This window comes from Sinocyclocheilus grahami, unplaced genomic scaffold, assembly GCF_001515645.1.
Source record: "Sinocyclocheilus grahami isolate Dianchi unplaced genomic scaffold, SAMN03320097.WGS_v1.1 scaffold674.1, whole genome shotgun sequence".
NCBI lineage: Eukaryota > Metazoa > Chordata > Actinopteri > Cypriniformes > Cyprinidae > Sinocyclocheilus > Sinocyclocheilus grahami.
Genome location: NW_015505853.1, coordinates 1592557 through 1613432, shown reverse-complemented (window position 1 = coordinate 1613432; position 20876 = coordinate 1592557). Strand labels below are relative to the sequence as shown.

The 20876-nt window shown below is 36.1% G+C and overlaps 1 protein-coding gene and 1 long non-coding RNA gene across 2 annotated transcripts; both read left to right on the top strand.

The window, feature by feature from the left end:
• The first annotated feature begins 141 nt into the window (after window positions 1-141).
• LOC107559083 (CD109 antigen-like) lies at window positions 142-17804 on the top strand. Its single transcript, XM_016242813.1, has 21 exons — window positions 142-168; window positions 844-1119; window positions 1237-1335; window positions 1407-1469; window positions 3340-3516; window positions 4660-4781; window positions 5635-5749; window positions 5839-5952; window positions 7090-7308; window positions 7891-8032; window positions 8134-8310; window positions 9198-9279; window positions 9383-9611; window positions 9722-9893; window positions 10077-10267; window positions 12090-12248; window positions 13640-13705; window positions 14607-14743; window positions 17100-17256; window positions 17411-17513; window positions 17611-17804. Exons 1-21 carry the CDS (start codon window positions 142-144, stop codon window positions 17802-17804), a joined length of 3021 nt encoding a protein of 1006 aa, XP_016098299.1.
• Window positions 17805-18270: 466 nt separating this feature from the next.
• LOC107559099 (uncharacterized) lies at window positions 18271-18971 on the top strand. Its single transcript, XR_001605557.1, has 3 exons — window positions 18271-18379; window positions 18535-18637; window positions 18735-18971. It is a non-coding gene; the product is annotated as an uncharacterized lncRNA (long non-coding RNA).
• Window positions 18972-20876: the final 1905 nt, after the last annotated feature.

The window sequence follows — 20876 nt, the reverse complement described above, 5'->3', positions numbered from 1 at the left end:
GAGGCGCCACGAGCCAGCGCCCAGGAGGATGCAACATCTCTAGTTGAGTGAGCTCGCAACCTGAAAGGGCAGGGCACACCCTGTGCCTGATAAGCCAGGGTGATGGCATCCACTATCCAGTGGGCCATCCTCTGCTTCGAGATGGCATTCCCCCTTCTGCCGGCCTCCGTGACAGACAAAGAGCTGGTCTGAGGTCCTGAAGCTTTGCGTCCGGTCTACGTAGCACCTTAAGGCTCGGACGGGGCAGTGCTTGGAGGTTCACCACCTGATCCCTAAGGGAGTAGCGGGAACCTTGGGCGTGTATCCGGGCCGGGGCCTCAGGGTTACTCTGAGTCAGTAAATCCTTCCTCAGAGGAATCGACCAAGGAGGGGATGTCGCGAGGAGCATTAGTTTTGGGAACCAGGTCCGGGTAGGCCAATAGGGTGCCACCAGCAGGACCTGCTCCTCGTTCTCCCTGACCTTGCACAGCAACTGTGCCAGAAGGCTCACTGGGGGAAACGCATACTTGAGAAGGCCCCGCGGCCAGCTGTGTGCCAGTGCGTCCGTGCCGAGTGTTCCCTCGGTCAGGGCGAAGAACAACTGGCAGTGAGAGGTTTCTGGAGTCGCCATTCTCCCGGGAGCACAGCTCGGGATAGCTCGTCGGCTGCCCGGTTGAGCAGCCCAGTATATATAAAAAAAATATCTCGTATTTTTTTTTTTTAAAAATATATATATATATATATATATATATATATATATATATATGTTTAATTTTTGTAAAATATGACCCAGACATGATCTAACATGACCAATGGATTCATCCTTTTTAAAATTTTTTCCCCTTTATTTTGTTATTTTATAAGCTGAAGTTAAGCACCTATGACAGCCGGCCACTGACAGCTGAAGAGCAGAGCAGAAGTGTGCGGCTGGCGGTGACCCAGCACAAGTTCAGCCCCTGGACGTGGACGTGGAATAACGACGAATCCCTGGCACCTCGCATGATGAACAACACACCAGCATCCAGCTTCTCTTCCATTTACGATATTCCAATTGAAAATATCGATCTTCCTGTTACTGCTGATGGCGTGATGTCTTTCCAGATTCACCTCTCTGACAGCGTTGCCACACTTGATATAGAGGTGTGAACACTTCATCCACGCTTTCCACCGCCTTGATATCCAAGATGCATAGTAGAAACATGTCAATTGGGATAAGGCTTGGCACTTGACATCTCTTCCTCCTAATGTTGCTTTCAGGCCCGGTTTAAAGATACAGTCCAGGGTCTTCAGCTCTACAGGAGTTATTCTTCACCAAGCAGATCCTACATACAGCTTCACAGAGACAGTGAGCCTCAGGTACTCAAGCCGTTTGAATTTCATGTTATTTCACATTATTTTTGTTTTCACTGACAGAGTGACTTTTGCAGGTTGGACAGCCGCTGTATTTGACTTTGGAGAGCAATTTTAACCTGGCAGAAGTTCACTACCTTGTAAGTATGCAAGTTGGTTGCAATTAAATCAAAATTGATTGTATTTTAAATTTAGATTAAATGCAATTATTTGAACTTATAAGTGCTTTTTTGAGCAACTTAATTAGGACTTAAAGGGATAGTTCACAATTTTTTTTTGTTTTGTTCAGTGAAAAAAAATTACCCCATGATTTACACACCTTCAAGCCATCCTAGGAGTATATGACTATTCTTTCAGATTCTTTACAGAGTTATATTAAAAAACGTCCTGGCTCTTCCAAGCTTTATAATGGCAGTAAATGGCTGTTGAGATTTTGAAGTCCAATAAAGTGCATCCATCCATGCACTTTATTGGGGGGAGGGGGGTTAATAACGGCCTTCTGAAAGAAATCAGTGCTTTTGTATAAGAAAAATATCCATATTTAAAACTTTATAAGCCGTAATCTCTAGCGTCCGCTAACTGTCGTATGCTCCTTTCACGAGAGAGTCTCTTGGCTTATGCCGAAATCCTCAAACATTTTTCTATACAAATAGAAATAGAAAGTACCTCATTTTGTACTTCTTATTCATGACCGGTGTTTTGTTTTGCTCTCTCCTCTGCTCTTTCATCACTTCTTACCGGAGCTTACACTACGCTTTCTTACACAAACACATCGATTCGCTTCAGAATGCCTTTATTAACCCCCCGGAGCCATGGGGAGTACTTTTCATGATGGGTGGATGCACATTATTGCACTTCTAAATCTCAACAGCCATTATTAAGCTTTGGAAGAGCCAAGACATTTTTTTGCTCAAAATAATGATCTTTAAAATAGCATCATATGACCCCTTTAAGTACATCTTTTTATTTCATTTCATAATTACGTTTTTGTCTTTGAAATATGGTTGAAGTGTACTGCTGAATGTACCGACTGGTGTTTATGGTAAACTAAAATATACTACACTGCCTAAACTTGTATTTAAACATGTATTTAAATATATTAGTAATTACATATCTGTAAAGATTAAGTTGCAATTTAGTACATTTCAAAAACTTTAAATGCAATATTGAATAAACCACTACAGTTAAATTATAATTAAATGCTTTTCATGTGTTTTAGTATTAGTATGTTAGTACTTCTTTAAAGCACAACAAATTTTATAAATTTTTTTTAAAATTTTTCTTTTTATACTTTTTATTTCATTAATATTATATGTATTGTTTTTTTATATATGGGGACATCTGTTGCAAAATTCACTTTTACACGTTGTTTGCATATAAATGTGTCTTAGAAGTGCAACCACCCTACAATGATAAAAATCAACAAAATATTTTTTTAGTCCCTAATATTTAATATACTGTCCCATATTAGCATATTTCCGCCCTCAGCTAGTTGTACGCTGTCCACCATTTTCTCTGCGTTCAAGCAGTTGTAGCGACAACAGTCTCGTAAGCAATGTAGTTGGATGTAAAAGTGAACATAAGAGTCTTCATTTTCTCTCGAGATGAGAGCCACTGAGGTCGCAGTGGATTCGTTTTGTTTTTGATGGTAACGCACCAACCAAATTCACAAAAAATGGAAGAGAGGGGTCGGTGAGCAGTAGCTCATTAGCATTTAAAGAGACGTCCACCGAAACGGGTCGCTGTGAACAGAGCTGTAAAAAGTGTGTTGTTTTACACGACCATTGAGGAATTTTAACCAAAGTATGTTACAGACATTTCATGAAGACCCTAAAGAATCATACCAACTTGTGGAAAATGGGCATCTGATGTCCCCTTAAAGATCTGAAGTACACTACAAGTGCACATTCAATATGATTAAGCACAAAAGGGTATCCTGTTAATGATATCAGTTGTAAGTCATTGAGACATTTCTGAGAATGAGCCTGTATTGATGGATGTGTTCTGCAGGTGATGTCCCGCGGTCAGGTGTTGGATGCTGGGACGGTGCATTCCTCCTCCTTCAGTCTGAACACAGATCACTCTTGGACTCCAGTGGCTTGTGTGGTGGTGTACCACACGCTTCCAGATGGAGAGATCGTGAATGATGCTCTGCAAGTTACTTTCACACAAGTCCTGAGAAACACAGTAAGAGTTCATCACGGGATATTCACATATATGTTTGGAAATACAACATAGTAAAGATCAAGATGGAAATGGATAAATGTGATAGATTTTATTTCTAAATTAAATAAATGCCTTTTTAGTCATTGTTTTAGCCTACTGTTGTAGGTACTCTGCTTAATATTACAGAAAGAAAAGCAAATGATGATAGACTTAGTCAAAAGGTCTTCTTAAAAGTGTTTCATACTCAGTTCCTGATGGATTTTCTCATGAATTATCCTGTTTTAAAATACGTCCATTTTAAGACATTGAACTATTGACTATCCAACTTGATGAAACCAATGCTGATAAAGAATGTTTGTCAAAAATAAATGAATAAATAAATGCATAAATATGAAGTCAGAAAAGAAAACTAAGAAAAATTCTGCAATTCTGAAATTGTTGTAGTTTTTAAAAAAATTGAAATTCTATTTAATTAATTTGGACATGCAAATACTAAAGCAAAATATATTTTAAATTAGTGCAAAATTAGTACAAAAACGTATCTGCACTAAACCAGTGTTTCATAATTAATGACTTACCTGACAGGTACCTGGTGCTATGTAAAAATATATAGTACAGTAATAATTAGCACTACCGAATTACAGAAGAACCATAAAATTATTTAAGTGAAACAATTTTTTGTTACATTGTATATATAATTTCTTTATGATTTTTGATTTTATGATTTTAATTATAAATAATATCATATAAATGAATATACATAAGTGTGAACTGAATGTAATGTTTTTTTTTTTGCAATAAAATTTCAGCTTTGATCACAGGAATAAATTAAATTTTAAAATATATTCAAGCAGAAAACAGTTGTTTTACATTGTAATAATATTTCACAATATTGTTTTAGTTTTGATCAAATAAATAAAGCACAAGAGACATCTTTATTATACATATTCCTAGATGAGTATTCCTGCAATGTCTGTAAGCTACTGACACAGTAGGAATAAAAAATAAACACTAAAATGTGTATTTAAAATGTTTTCTTTCCACTAGTCTGAAAGAAGAAATGTAATGGAAGCAAAGATAACATCTCAAAATTGACCAGTACATGAAAAAACAATGGTTTTGCCCGTAATCTCTTGCCTTTTCATAATCATTTTCTCACCAAAGCTCATATGTTCCACAGCAGGGGCGGAACTCTATCTGAATCAGCTGGACAGCGAGGCTTTTCAGGAGCCCAGAAAGCGAAAAGACTTTCCTGAAACCTGGATCTGGCTGGATGCTAATGTGAGGTATGAGGAGAAATATGTCTGTCCTCGAGCTGATTTTAACTAGGAAATGACAAGAAATCACAAATGAGATCTCTTTAATATTCCAGTTGTTTCTCCTAGACAGCAATGAGCGAAGCAACTTTTGCTTTAGTCTCCTGCTGATTTTTTCCTACTAACTTCACATGCGCGTCTCCTCTAGAGTTTCACAAGAGATCTCAACAAATATATGCCAGTATGCCAAAGTCTAAAACCAACAGTCCGAGATTTAAATTTTATTTTACTTAAATGCTTCAATTATTCATTACTGTTCAAAAGTTCGATTTTTTTTCCCATTGTTTTTTAAAGATGATTCTTAGGCTGACAAAGTCTTCATTTATTTGATCAATAATAATAATAATAATATCAATACAGTAAAAACATTAATATTGTGAAATATTATTACCATTTAAAATAACTGTTTTCTATGTGAATATATTGTAAAATGTAATTTATTTCTGTGATGCAAAGCTGAATTTTCAGCATCATTACTCCAGTCTTCAGTGTCACATGATCCTGTAGAAATCATTCTAATATGCTGATTTGCTGCTCAAGAAAAATTTCTGAATATTATCAGTGTTGAAAACAGTTGTGCTGCTTCATATTTTTATGTAAACCATTATACATTTTCCCCAGAACACTTTGATGGGTAGAAAGTTCAAATTCAGATTTTTAAAATATTATAAATACCTTTACTGTCACATTTGATTTCTTTGATTTTTTAAGTCAGAAAATTGAGCAAATTTCAATTTCTTTTTTTTCCCCTTAAGAATGTTCTGAGCTTCTATCTACACTCATTTAATGTCAACAATTTACTAATTTGTGCCTTACGTTGCAGTAATTCTGTCTCGGATTCCTTCCATTTCACTGTGCCGGACAGCTTGACCTCTTGGGTGGCCTTTGCCATCGTGATGTCAGAGAATATGGGTTTGGGCATCAGCGCTCCTGCAGAGGTGATGCACCATGTACACTTTACCTATCACTGAATATTAATATATATATAATAGAGATATTGATTATTAAAAAGGAGTTTCTTTTCCAGCTGACTGTGTTCCGAGATTTCTTTGTGTCACTGAATCTCCCGGAATTCCTGATCCGTGGAGAACTGCTACTGCTGGAAGTCAATTTATTCAACTATATGCATGTTGATTTGGAGGTGAGATTTGTGCTTGTAAAAGTTCTGTGCAGGTGTTGTTCACTGATATGTCTGAGTTTCTAAACTTTGACTAATTCATAAAAGAAAACACATTTATTAGTGTTTGTTAAAGGAATAGTTCACCCAAAAATGAAAACTGGCTGAAAATGTACTCACCCTCAGGCCATCCAAGATGTAGATGAGTTTGTTTCTTCATCAGATTTGGAGAAATGTACCATTGCATCACTTGCTCAGCAATGGATCCTCTGCAGTGAATGGGTGCCGTCAGAATGAGAGTCCAAACAGCTGATAAAAACATCACAATAATCCACACCACTCCAGTCCATCAGTTAATGTCTTGTAAAAAAGATGCATGATTGTAAGAACTTTAAACCATCGCTTTTAACTGTAAGTCATCGCTTCTGGCCAACATACTATAATCTATAATCCATAATAACGCTTCCTCCAGTAAAAAAGGCCATCCCTTACTGTCCTCTCACATCAAAATCCACCCACATGTTTTGACATGTAAACAGTCCTCGATCTGTGCACATTTCTCTTCTGATTCAGACGAGACAAAATATTTAACTGGATAAAGCAATATTATAGATATAGAGAGCACTGTTTTAACCAGAAAAATAGTTTGAAGTTAAAAACATCTTAATGATGGATTTGTTTCTTACAAACACACATATTGTCACTTCACAAGACGTTAACTGCTGGACTGGAGTGGTGTAGATTACTTGTGGATTATTGTGATGTTTTTATCAGCTGTTTGGACTCTCATTCTGACGGCACCCATTCACTGCAGAGGATCCATTGCTGAGCAAGTGATGGAATGCTACATTTCTCCACATCTGTTCCGATGAAGAAACAAGTCTTCTGCATCTTGGATGGCCTGAGGGTGAGTACATTTTCAGCATATAGTATTCATTTTTGAGTGAACTGTTCCTTTAAGGCAGCATCATTATGACCGTTGAAACTGTTAAACTTTGTGTTAGTTATCTGAACAAAGCACTGACTCACAGCATTAAACTCTGGCACACAAATAAACAAAAGCAAACTGTTTTGTGAATGCCATTTGATGTTGATTTGTGAATTGAAGTCAGCTAAATGACAATTGACCTGAAGCTCTCTTCATGTCTTTACCCGTCACAGGTGATGGTGGTGGTTGCAGAAAGTTCGATGTTTGAGTTTGTGTCACCAGACAATGGAGGATTTTCCTTGGACAACGTGAGGAAAGCCTCAGTGTTGAGTAACAACATCACAACGCTTCTGTTCCCCATCAGAGCCACAGCGCTGGGAGAGATTCCCATCTCCATCAAAGCCACGTCCGTCTACTCTTCAGACTGGGTCTACAAGACGGTTCTTGTCAAGGTGATTCATTTCAGCATATTTCACCCCCAAAAAATTATTTGTTGGCCTATTTTGCATAAAGAAAATTAAGGTTGTTTTAAGAATATTTTTTCATTTATTCATGCATTTATTTATCTATGCATGTATTTAGACATTATGATTAAATTTTCAACTCATGCAATTATCAAATGACTGCAATGCATATGGACATTTTTAGCTTTTTTCCTCATTATTTTTGATGATTCTATATTTCTTACAGCAATGGAAAATCTGTAATACGTTAATGTTTTTATTTAAATAAATTACAGACAGTACAACTATTTATTTTGACATTTTGACAGTTTTCATGGCAATTTCTGCCTCATACTGTATGTTCATGACTGCAATGCATCTGGAAATTTTTTGCTTTTTTCCCTCATTCTTCATGATTCTATTTATTACAGCAAACCAAATCTGTAATAATTGGTGTTTTAAATAAATTAAAGGGACTCCAACAATGTGCAATGTACAACATACGCAACAGCCTGGGAAAATGGAAAATCCTGCTAAACATTTGTTGTTATTGTTGTTGAATGTCAATGTTGATGAATGATTTTTCTCTAGCCAGAGGGACTGGAGCAGTCGTTCACTCAAACCTTGTTTCTGGAGTTTCAACTGAAGCAGGAAACGCTGACTAGGACAATGTTGTTTAGTTTTCCTCCAAATGTGGTTCCTGACAGTCAAAGGGCAAGCGTGTCTGCTGTGGGTGTGTGTCCTCACTCTGTATTTCTATTCTAAGAGCACTTTATCAGTCTGTTTTTGCATTAATGAGTGAAAACATCTGTCCTCTATGTGTCTGTGTTGCAGGTGACATTCTGGGCCCATCCATTGACAATCTGGACTCTCTCATTGAGATGCCCTATGGTTGTGGTGAGCAGAACATGATCCATTTTGCTCCGAATATTTATGTTCTCCAGTACATGAGAAGCACCAAGCAGAGCGATGAACAGACCAGAAACAAAGCTATGAGCTACATGATGGAAGGTGAGCGGTGTGTAGTCTTTAGGGCTGTCAAAAAATTATTTGAATTTCGAATATTCGTCGAATTTAAAATAAAAATCCACATTCGAATGCAAAAGCGTTGCATTCGAATTCTAGGTGTGTGTTAAGGAGGCAGCCTTATCAGTGGCGCACGAGATACGATGACGATGTAGGCTAAGTGTCATTGCATTATAATATTTTTGTTAGCCTATCCAGTTGAAGCCACTAGATGTGGCGCTGCTGCGTTGTTAATTACAAATATTGCAGGAAAAGAGAGCATCAATGCGGAGATCTTGTTTACGTCAAAACTGAAACCAAGTCATTCACACAGAACACATATTTCGCACATTTTCTAGAGGGACATCTATCACAGCTGCACTCGCGTCTCGCACAAAAGAGCCGCATGTTTAGAAAGCCATGTAAAATGAATGCAAATTTAACTTTGAAAAAACATATATTGAGACTTTATGGCGGGGTTTTTTCCCCATCCCACTGCACCTCGTGTTTTTAAATGAAAAATTTAATCTGTGTGATGCTGTTTTGTTTATAGTTGTTTAAGCAACTTAATTAATTATAATTGGTTTATAAACACTATTTTAAACATGCACTTTTTTCACAGATAGTCATGTTATCTTAAATGCTTTGAATAAACGTGCGTTGGTCGATGCCCTCTTGTGGCCTCAGGAGAGAAGCCAAAAGCTTTTATTCACCCTAATGGAAATTATGCATTTTAAATTCAAATATACAGGTAATTCGAATTTTGATAATATTTAAGTACAAAATTCGAATTTAGTTTTTCAGCCATTTTGACAGCCCTAGTAGTCTTATAGCACTATAAATGTCCTTGAGTTGTCATATAATATCATATATCACATTCTGTTTGATTGCAGCTTATGAACGTGAGCTTTCTTACCAAAGGTTTGATGGCTCCTTCAGTGCTTTTGGAGACAGTGATGATTCTGGCAGCACATGGTAAACAAAAATAAGCACATCACAGTATAAATTCTACCCCTAAATTCTGATTTGGAGTAAATATACCAAATTTTATATTTGTGGTATGTTTTATGATATTCAGGCTGTCAGCGTTCGTGCTCAGGTGTTTCCTCCAGGCTCAGGACTTCATTTCCATTGACCCGATGGTGATGCAGAGGACAGCATATTGGCTGCTGGCCCATCAGAACCCTGACGGTTCGTTCAACGAGCCGGGTCGGGTCATCCACACAGAGCTCCAGGGAGGACTGAATGGGCCGGTGTCTCTCACAGCGTACGTCCTCATATCGCTTCTGGAGGACGCTGAATACAGGGTGATTCTTAGACTGAATGATTGAACGATAGATGGATTGAACGATAGATCGACTGAACGTAGAAAGGATGGACGGATTGATTGAAGACTATCTGTTTGTGTCTCTGGTAGAATACATATGAAGGCAGCATTTCTTCTGCTGTGAGTTTCCTGACATCTCGACTGGCTCAGGGAATCTCCAGTAACTACAGCCTGTCTTTAGTGACCTATGCTCTATCACTGGCCAACAGCACCGCCGGCCCATCTGCCCTCACCGAGCTGTTGAACAGAGCACTAATTGTTGGTAAATATCCTCTGGATTTACACTCTGAGGACAGCACACCACAGATGTGAAACATATACACGAGGCTGAAAATAACCTGCAGTTGTCCTTTAAGGATGAGCGTCGTACCTGGCACAGTAAAATGTGTTAGATGCTAATGTGTTTATAATCGTTGGATGGTGACGTTGTATCTGGGTCTTTCAGATGGAGTGCCAACCTGGAGATCTCCAGCTAACGTCCTGTATAATTCCTGGCAGCCAAGTTCATCAGATATTGAGATGTCAGCCTACGTATTGCTCGCCATGCACAGACTCAAACTAATGGATGAAGGATTCACTCTGGTGAAGTGGCTCAGTAAGCAAAGAAACCATCAAGGGGGATACGGATCCACTCAGGTACATATCAAACAGACATTCTTCTCACGAGAGAGACAATAGAAACCGCTTAAACGGGACAGAACGGCTGACTAAAAGGCACTTTTAGGCCTTCAGGCTCCCGAAACGAATGTCAACATTTTAAAAAGGCTAAATTGCCTGCAACAGCATTCTAAAACACTGGCTAAATAGTTATTTTTATCATAGTTTCCACAAAAATATGATTTCAACATTGATAATAATCAGAAATGTTTCTTGAGCAGCAAATCAGCATATTAGAATGATTTCTGAAGGATCATGTGACACTGAAGGCTGGAGTAATGATGCTGAAAATTCAGCTTTGCATGACTGGAATAAATGACATTTTAAATGATATTCAAATAGAAAAGAGTTATTTTAAATTGTAATAATATTTCACAATATTACAGGAATATTCCAGGTTCACTAGACGTTACGCTTAATCTATATCATTTGTAGCATAATGTTGATTATCCCCAAAAATAATCTTGACTAATTCCACATTTTATTTTGTTTATTTCTCTTTAAAAAAACAATGGAAGTAAATGGGGTCAATGTTTAGAGGATTTAAAAGCAGAAATATGAAGTGTATCATTTCATAACAGCACTTACATTATTTCTTCTTAAAATGCTGATATTCAAATAGAAAAGAGTTATTTTAAATTGTAATAATATTTCACAATATTACAGGAATATTCCAGGTTCACTAGACGTTACGCTTAATCTATATCATTTGTAGCATAATGTTGATTATCCCCAAAAATAATCTTGACTAATTCCACATTTTATTTAGTTTATTTCTCTTTAAAAAAACAATGGAAGTAAATGGGGTCAATGTTTAGAGGATTTAAAAGCAGAAATATGAAGTGTATCATTTCATAACAGCACTTACATTATTTCTTCTTAAAATGTGTCTATTATTTGGGCTGTAAAGCTATTTAAATCATAATTTCATAACTTTACACATTATGTTAACACATATTGTTTACATCTTATTGAAACAGTATTGTAACATATATGGATTGGCCCCATTTACTCCCATTGTAAGTGCCTCACTGTAACCAAGCTTCTTCTTTTTTGTTTAGTTTAAGAAAAGCTAAATCAAAAAAGAGGTAATCAAAATTACACCACAAATGAACTTGGGAAATTCCTTCAACAACTGGGTCCTTCCAGTCAGCAGGGTTTAACATCTACTGGGGCACTGACTAGTTTCCAGTGTTGATGATTACACACATCTATGATCTATATTTCATTGATACAGGGAGGGGAATTTTTTGGCAGGCAAATGTTTCAATTGGAAATCAAGCTGTGCGAAAGGCCATTGAGGTGAGATAAGAAAATGTACTTTTTATTTTAAAAAGGCCCTCGTGATATTATCCTGGACATTTGCCTCGGGACCGAAGGCCTGCGTTCTGTCACGAACACTAACCTCAATGAGCACTAGCAGTGTCCCGGACGTGAGCTTTGATAAAGCGCTACACTCATGTTGAAGCCCCTCGCTTTGACACAACTCGAATCCAACAGGAGAACATCTGACTGTGCTTGAACGAGTCGTATTTGGTAGAGTGTGGAAAGATTAAAGGATCTGTGTCTCTGCTCCGCACATGCGCAGTGTTATTTTCCAGGCGGCAGGTGATTGAATTGAGAATGTTTCTGTGACACAGATACACAGACACCTGTTAATGATGCAGAGATGATAACATCTGCCAAAACTGATACATGCTTATCCCATTTTTTTTCTTGTTGAATGTCCTTTTTGTTGTTTTGATCAGTTCTAAAGCTTTAGTAAAAGATCTCTGCTCAGTTTGTTTGTCTTTATTGTCAGGATACAGTGATGGCGTTGCATGCACTGTCAATCTACGCCACCTTCAGCAGCGCAGAGTCCATAGATCTCACCATCACTGTGAACAGTGCCTCCAGTGCTGCCGCCACATTCAACATAGACAGATACAATTACCTGCTCCAACAGAGCCAAGACCTGCTCGTATGTATATAATACACTGCTCTAGATATACACTTCTGTTCAAAAGATTGGGGTCAGTAAGTTTTTTTTTTTTTAAATAAATGAATGCTATAGTAAAGACATTTATGATGTTACAAAAGATTTCCATATCAAATAAATGCTGTTCTTTTGAACTTTCTATTCATCAAAGAATCCTGAAAAAAAATGCATCACCGTTTCCACAAAAGTATTAAGCAGAACTGTTTTTAACACTGATAATAAGAAATGTTTCTTGATCATCAAATCAGCATATTAGAATGATTTCTGAAGATCATGTGACGCTGAAGACTGGAGTAATGATGCTGAAAATTCAGCTTTACATCACAGGAATAAATTACATTTTAAAATATATGAATATAATATAATTTATATATTAATATAACTCTTAATATAAGCGCACAAATGTGAAGCATATAATTTTATTAAAGCACTTACATTAATTCTTCAGTTAAAACCTCTATTATTTGAGCTGTAAAGCTGTTTAAATCATTTTAAGAGCTGTCATGGTAATTTTTAAGTAGTAAAATTAGATGTAATTTCACACAGAAAAGGTTAGTTTTTGCACACTAAAATCATATTAACATGCATCATGTTTACATTATGTGGCTTTATTACTGAATCAGTGAAAATTCAGCTTTGCCATGACAGGAATAAATTGTATTTTAAAATATATGTGACCCTGGAGCACAAAACCAGTCTTAAGTCGCCGGGGTATATTTTTAGCAATAGACAAAAAAACATTGTATGGGTCAAAATTAACGATTTTTCTTTTATGCCAAAAATCATTAGGATATTAAGTAAAGATCATGTTCCATGAAGATATTTTGTACATTTCCTACCGTAAATATATCAAAACGTAATTTTTGATTAATAATATGCATTGCTAAGAACTTCATTTTGGACAACTTTAAAGGCGATTTTCTCAATATTTTTATTTTTTTGCACCATCAGATTCCAGGTTTTTTAATAGTTGTATCTCGGCCAAATATTGTCCTAATAAACCATAAATCAATGGAAAGCTTATTTATTCAGCTTTCAGAGGATGTATACATCTCAATTTGACCCTTATGACTGGTTTTGTGGTCCAGGGTCACATATTACAATAGAAAACAGTTATTTTTAATTGTAAAAAAAATTCACAGTGTATGTGTCTTTACTGTATCTTTGATCAAATAAATGCAACTTTAGTGAGCATAAAATACTTTATTCAAAATTGTATTCCTCATATTTCTGAACAACAGTGTGTAACTCCTAACATGAAGTATTAAACGGCATATGTGTGGTTTCTTATCAAAGTTATTGTTGCTGTGAAGCTGTAGTAAGTGTCAGGATCTGCTAAGTGATGCAGGCTAATGTTGGGTTTGCCTCTACAGATTGAAACAGAAGAGGAGGTTGATATTGAGGTGGTGGCAGAGGGTAAAGGCTTTGCTCTGTTTCAGGTATGTCTAAACTCCCTGCTTGAGATATTGTCCTGAAATGCGTTGTTTTGTACTGCTGCAAAAAATATGAAAAGTTAAAAAAAAAGCTGCTGTTTGCTTGTTGACCATCTTAACACAGTAGCATAATTTAGCAGGATCAAGTTATCATCTCCATTGCAAAACTGTCAATTAGCAAGGCATTACCAATGAAAGCAGGTTATGAAGGTTCAACAGCTGCGAATAATAACTGAAATCCCCGTAAAGATAAAAAGAGATGTCATGGCAGTCGGATCCCCTCTTTCTCGGTCCAATGTGTAATTATACCTTTGATTGCTCGCCATGGAGCACATAAACCGGCCCAGGTGGTTTTCCTCATCAGTGAGACACCAGCAACATCTCGAGCTGCATTGAAAGACCTCACTGAAGAAATAGCATCCAGAACTCTGTTCAGCAGAAGATTCACAAAAGCAGAGATGATCTCATTTTGAGTTGTGTTTGCTAACTTGTTCTTCAGACATGATTCCTCAAATCATCTGGCTTGTACTATTACTTTATAAAATGTCATAAAATGAGGGGAGTCGGATCCCCTCTTTCTCGGTCCAATGTGTAATTATACCTTTGATTGCTCGCCATGGAGCACATAAACCGGCCCAGGCGGTTTTCCTCATCAGTGAGACACCAGCAACATCTCGAGCTGCATTGAAAGACCTCACTGAAGAAATAGCATCCAGAACTCTGTTCAGCAGAAGATTAGCAAAAGCAGAGATGATCTCATTTTGAGTTGTGTTTGCTAACTTGTTCTTCAGACATGATTCCTCAAATCATCTAGCTTGTACTATTACTTTATAAAATGTCATAAAATGAGGGGGAAAAAATCCCAAAGACTTATTAGAGTAATATTGATTTTCTCTTACTGTTTCAGCTTAGTGTGTTCTACAATGTGATTAACCTGAGAACATCGCTCAGAGGGCGTGACATGCACACGGACGAGGCCTTTTATTTGTATGTAGACGTAATGGACAATGAGGAGTTCAATGTAAACCTTTACATATGTTTCAGGTGAGCGGCTGAGTTAAGAAATTAAGTCTGAGTTAAGAAATGATTTCATCAGCACCAAAAAATGTGATTAAATAGTTAACAAAACAATAGGGCTGCTTGATTATGGCAAAATTATGGTCACTATTGATATTCAGATTATTTAACACGATTATTTGACTTTTGGAAACATCATGCTTTTTTCAACTTATTATTAGTGTTTTTTTAATAAAAAAAAAAAAAGTCTTTAACTCAACTAAAAAAATAAAAATAAACAAAATCTGAAATATTAGTGCTGTCAAACGATTAAGCGCGATTAATCGCATTCAAAATGAAAAGTTTTTGTTTACATAAAATGTGACCCTGGAGCACAAAAGCAGTCTTAAGTCGTTGGGGTATATTCGTAGCAATAGCCAAAAAAGACATTGTATGGGTCAAAATTATTGATTTTTCTTTTATGCCAAAAATCATTACGATATTAAGTAAAGATCATGTTCCATGAAGATATTTTGTAAATTTCCTACTGTAAATATATAAAAACGTAATTTTTGATTAGTAATATGCATTGCTAAGGACTTCATTTGGACAACTTTAAAGGCGATTTTCTCAATATTTCGATTTTTTTTGCACCCTCAGATTCCATATTTTCTAATAGTTGTATCTCAACCAAATATCGTCATATCCTAACAAACCATACATCAATAGAAAGCTTATTTATTCATGTGTGTATATTTATATATGCATAATAAATATACAATGTACACACACATACATTATGTAAACAAAAACTTTTATTTTGGATGCGATTAATTGCGATTAATCGTTTGACAGCACTAATATATATACATACACACACACAGAGACTAATTTAAATAAATATCACATTAAACATATAATAATATAAATTAGATAAATATAAAATACAATTTATCAAAATCCGTGTATCATTCGATCATTTGTTTTTTGATTTAATATTGAAAGTAGAAAAATGGGAAATGGCTCCTTTTTCATTTTTTCATTTTTTTTCCAAAAAAACGAAAAACGAGAATTCAGCTTAAATTTTTGCTTTTCGTTCAGGGGTAGAAATATTAATAAACAGCTTGAATATTCAATTTCTACACGTGGACGGGAATTAAACGCCCCTTTCTGCTGATTGGTCAGCCAAAGATCAAACCGTGCCTTCATCTGTTCTTCTGCAGTATCACGCAGCAGAATAATAGTCCTCTGCTGCTGCAGTTGTATGGATTCTTAACACATTTATTGCAACTACATTTAGTCTTTTTTCATTTGATCTTTCGTTTGATCTTCGGCTGACTAATCAGCAGAAAGGGGCGTTTAATTCCCATCCACGTGTAGAAATCGAATATTCAAGCTGTTTATTAATATTTCTACCCCTGAACGAAAAATGAAAATTTAAGCTGAATTCTCGTTCAGGAGCCGTTTTCTAATTTTTCTACTTTCAATATTAAATAAAAAAAACGAATGATCGAATGATACACGGATTTATCAACAATACTTTGTTTAATATCTTATTTTCAAATCCAAAATGGTAATAATAAAACATTTATAAATATATTTGAAATCTATTACAAAATATCAAAACAAATGGCATTTGTTTTGAATAAAATATATATAGCAAGTGCACATTTCAATATAAAAAAATCACAAAATGAAGTATGAAACAGTAAATATATTTATGTTTAAAATGAAGACAAAAAGTCTTGGACAGTTTCTGGTTGTCAAACTTTGTGGATGTTTATTGTTATTTATATAATAAATGACACCGTTGTTATTCTGCTAGGACATCCATGTGAATTTGAGAAATGACTTCATGCATTCATGAAAAATGGATGCATGAAAAATAATTGGCTCTAAAAGAAGTGGCTCTAAAAATTGTTAGTTTGCTGATTTCACTCAGTTTGATGGTTTGTTTGTTTGTTTCTTTTCTTTTCATTTCATTCCATTTCTTTTTATTTACTTAAAAAGGACAATGTACATTAATAAACATTCAAATACATGTAAACGTTCTTGAGTTAGCCAGAAGGCTCATTTTCATCAGCAGGCCATTTTGCATGATATTATTGGGCAGAATAGAAAAATAGTACAATACAGAAAGCATATAACAAATAATATACAGTAGTCTCAGTATGGATGTTAAAAAGTAAAATCAGTGTCCACATTGTTGAATAACAAAAAACCAATTCCTAAAAATATACTTAAATTATAATATGCATATTCTACAGTATATCATCAATATTACATTACATTTTGGATAACTAGTGCAAATCATGAAATTCAAACATTTTTAAGTGGCCAAATACTTTTGGGGGTCACTGTGGATATTCGATGGAATCACTTTTGATCAGAAATCTGTTTTAAGGCTGAGGGAGAACCAGGGCCTGAGACAGACGGGTATGGCCATACTGGACGTGGGTTTACTCTCGGGGTTCAGTTTGGCCCAAAACGGTGTCCAGCTAAATGATTTAGTCAGACGAGTAGAGACGCCTTCAGGACGAGTTATACTTTATTTAGACACGGTGAGTTCCTCTTAGCTTCTTAAACAATATTTGTATCAGTATTGTGTGCCAAGTCTGTTTTTGTGCTGATGATGGTTTATTTGGTTCATGTTTTTGTGTTCATTATGCATCCATGGCTGTATGTCCAGTCTCACTGTCTTTTCTGTCATCACAGGTGACCACAGCGGAAAGGTGCGTTGAAATATCCACCATCCAGGACTTTAAGGTGATCAATGTCCAAGATGCTGTGGTCATGATCTACGATTACTATGAGCCCCGTAAGACTCTTTAAATAATAGCTCCAGATTCTCTAATGCATTTGTATGTTCCAGTATGTGTTTCAAGCTCCTTGTTTCATTCCCTTACCTTCTGCAGGACGGAGGACAGTGCGGTCCTACACATCTGAGACAAGACGGGACATGTCTGTGTGTTCGCTGTGTGGGCCGGATTGCTCCGAGTGTGGGGTTCGAGACGTCTGGCCGACTGACAGGACGACGTCCATTAACCAACATCCAATTCTGGCTCTAAGTTTGACCACAGCACTGGTCATCCTGTCAATCTACAACTAGTGTTTTTTCCTAAATCAAAACCATCGTAATCAGTAACACAATAACACAAGCTAAATTGATGTGTAAATTGTTTTTAAAAAAAATTCTGCTGTAAATGTGAAAAAATTCTGTGTACATTTTATGCATGAAAATTGGTGCATTTAGTTCAGTGCAACAATGAATGATTTTACAAACAGTTTAGAAATAAATTTGTTTACAAATGACATTTCATTAATGACAGTTTAATTAAAAATAAATGATTAAATCAAATTCATTATTTAATTATTGATTAATATTATAATAATTATTTTCATTAATTAATTATTGATTGGATAAAGGATACTTTTATTTTTAGAGTTTTCCAATGCACCATGATTTTTTATTTTTTTTTAAGATGAATTGAAATAGTAAATGAGGGTCAGGCTCAAAACTGATAAATGAACTTATTAAATGTGAGCATGTGATTCTCGGGTATGGCCATACTGGACGTGGGTTTACTCTCGGGGTTCAGTTTGGCTCAAAACGGTGTCCAGCTAAATGATATAGTCAGACGAGTAGAGACACCTTCAGGACGAATTACACTTTATTTAGACACGGTGAGTTGCTCTTATATGTTCATGACTACAATATTACAGGATAAGTGTGCTGAATCTATTTTTGTGCTGATGATGGTTTATTTGGTTCATGTTTTTGTGTTCATTATGCATCCATGGCTGTATGTCCAGTCTCACTGTCTTTTCTGTCATCACAGGTGACCACAGCGGAAAGGTGCGTTGAAATATCCACCATCCAGGACTTTAAGGTGATCAATGTCCAAGATGCTGTGGTCATGATCTACGATTACTATGAGCCCCGTAAGACTCTTTAAATAATAGCTCCAGATTCTCTAATGCATTTGTATGTTCCAGTATGTGTTTCAAGCTCCTTGTTTCATTCCCTTACCTTCTGCAGGACGGAGGACAGTGCGGTCCTACACATCTGAGACAAGACGGGACATGTCTGTGTGTTCGCTGTGTGGGCCGGATTGCTCCGAGTGTGGGGTTCGAGACGTCTGGCCGACTGACAGGACGACGTCCATTAACCAACATCCAATTCTGGCTCTAAGTTTGACCACAGCACTGGTCATCCTGTCAATCTACAACTAGTGTTTTTTCCTAAATCAAAACCATTGTAATCAGTAACACAATAACACAAGCTAAATTGATGTGTAAATTGTTTTTAAAAAAAATTCTGCTGTAAATGTGAAAAAATTCTGTGTACATTTTATGCATGAAAATTGGTGCATTTAGTTCAGTGCAACAATGAATGATTTTACAAACAGTTTAGAAATAAATTTGTTTACAAATGACATTTCATTAATGACAGTTTAATTAAAAATAAATGATTAAATCAAATTCATTATTTAATTATTGATTAATATTATAATAATTATTTTCATTAATTAATTATTGATTAATATTATAATAATTATTTTCATTAATTAATTATTGATTGGATAAAGGATACTTTTATTTTTAGAGTTTTCCAATGCACCATGATTTTTTATTTTTTTTTAAGATGAATTGAAATAGTAAATGAGGGTCAGGCTCAAAACTGATAAATGAACTTATTAAATGTGAGCATGTGATTCTGCATTCCGTCACCATTATAACAAGCTGTGTTACGCACTGCAATTACGACATTTTCAGTAGTGAACATGTTCGTGTCTTTTTTTGATCTCATAAGCTACAACTTCTTTAATAAGTTTAAACACTATTTGTTCTTCAGACATTCCTCTTTATAAACTATAAGTATCAGCTGTAAGCAAAGTGACCTACATTTGGTTTTTGATCATTGAAAATGGGTCAAATTCAACAATTTGCACATGGAGCCGTATTATCTCTGGCATTGAACTATATAGGGCATTAAAAATGAAGATTAAAATAAAATACAAATCTACAAGAACGTCTTTGATATGTCTTGAGTTACAGCATGCAAAATTGGGGTTGGAGCTAAACTCTGGAGGACACCGGCCCTCCAGGACAGAGTTTGGGTACCCCTGGTTTAGCTGGTCTTTCAGCATGACCATAAGACAAGACCCTTATAAAACCACTAAATCAGAACAGCTTGATGAAGTTGGGGAGACAAGACTTCAGCTGTTTTCCCCCCAGCAGGGATTGCATTACCACAATATTTATTCATAGGAATGACAATTTATCTAACTGATTCTGGGTTTATAAAACAGCTCCTGTGAAATAAATAGCAGACACAATGAGTGGAGGAATTAACCAGCAGGAAATGCTTACTGCAAACTTTGACATTACATCCAGATTGTTTTTGTTCAGTGACAAACTGCTTTGGCCTGAGTCTTAGTCGAGTTGAAAATGAGACAAATGTGCCCCATATTCAGAGCCAATCAAACTCAAAACCGCAGACTTAGAAGATCATACGACGAGAGCAGAAGCTATTGTAGTAACCCTGTTTACAACAAAGTATATTAATGTGCAGAAGATGTGTTCGTATTCATTAGCAGAGATCTGTGAGTCCTTTTTACTGAGCGCAAGAGGTCGAATCTCTTCATTCCTCCACGTTCATGTGATCGAGCCACACGGAGCGTTTTCTCTGCCACCTCATTAGTGCGGCCCACATGCTTTATCTAACAGGAAACACATCATAACACAGCTCCATCTTGACCCGCAGGCCTGCCTTTCCTTTTGGAGTCCAAATCCTCCAGCTTCATGTTGGAGTTGCTATCTAATATAACACCCAGATTTTTGACTGTAGAGGAGGTAACCGTGCATCCGTCTAGTTGCAAATTGTAATCCACGAGATTCGGCGTACTGTCTGTGTGGTTTATGCATCTTTGTAAACAGCAGATTTCTGATCCAATGTAAACTCATGCATGGTATAAGAGGAAATACACCATACTCTGTCTCGTTCAGCTTGTTTAAGCTCCATCTGTCCAGCAACAGATTTATTTAGCCAAATAACTAAAATAACTATTTAAATCGTGTCATAATCTTTGTTTTTATTTATTAATGCTTTCTTATATTGCAGTAATTGCCCTAAAAATTTACTGTTACTATTGTCCTCTTGCTGCTTTGACACAATCTG

Bases quoted from the DNA above. Each gene is read 5' to 3' on its own strand.
- LOC107559083 (XM_016242813.1), top strand. From the start codon at position 142: ATGGCATTCCCCCTTCTGCCGGCCTCC. The intron at 8,311-9,197 runs GTGAGCGGTGTG...GTTTGATTGCAG, and splicing joins TATGAGCTACATGATGGAAG to CTTATGAACGTGAGCTTTCT. The intron at 9,280-9,382 runs GTAAACAAAAAT...TATGATATTCAG, and splicing joins GATGATTCTGGCAGCACATG to GCTGTCAGCGTTCGTGCTCA.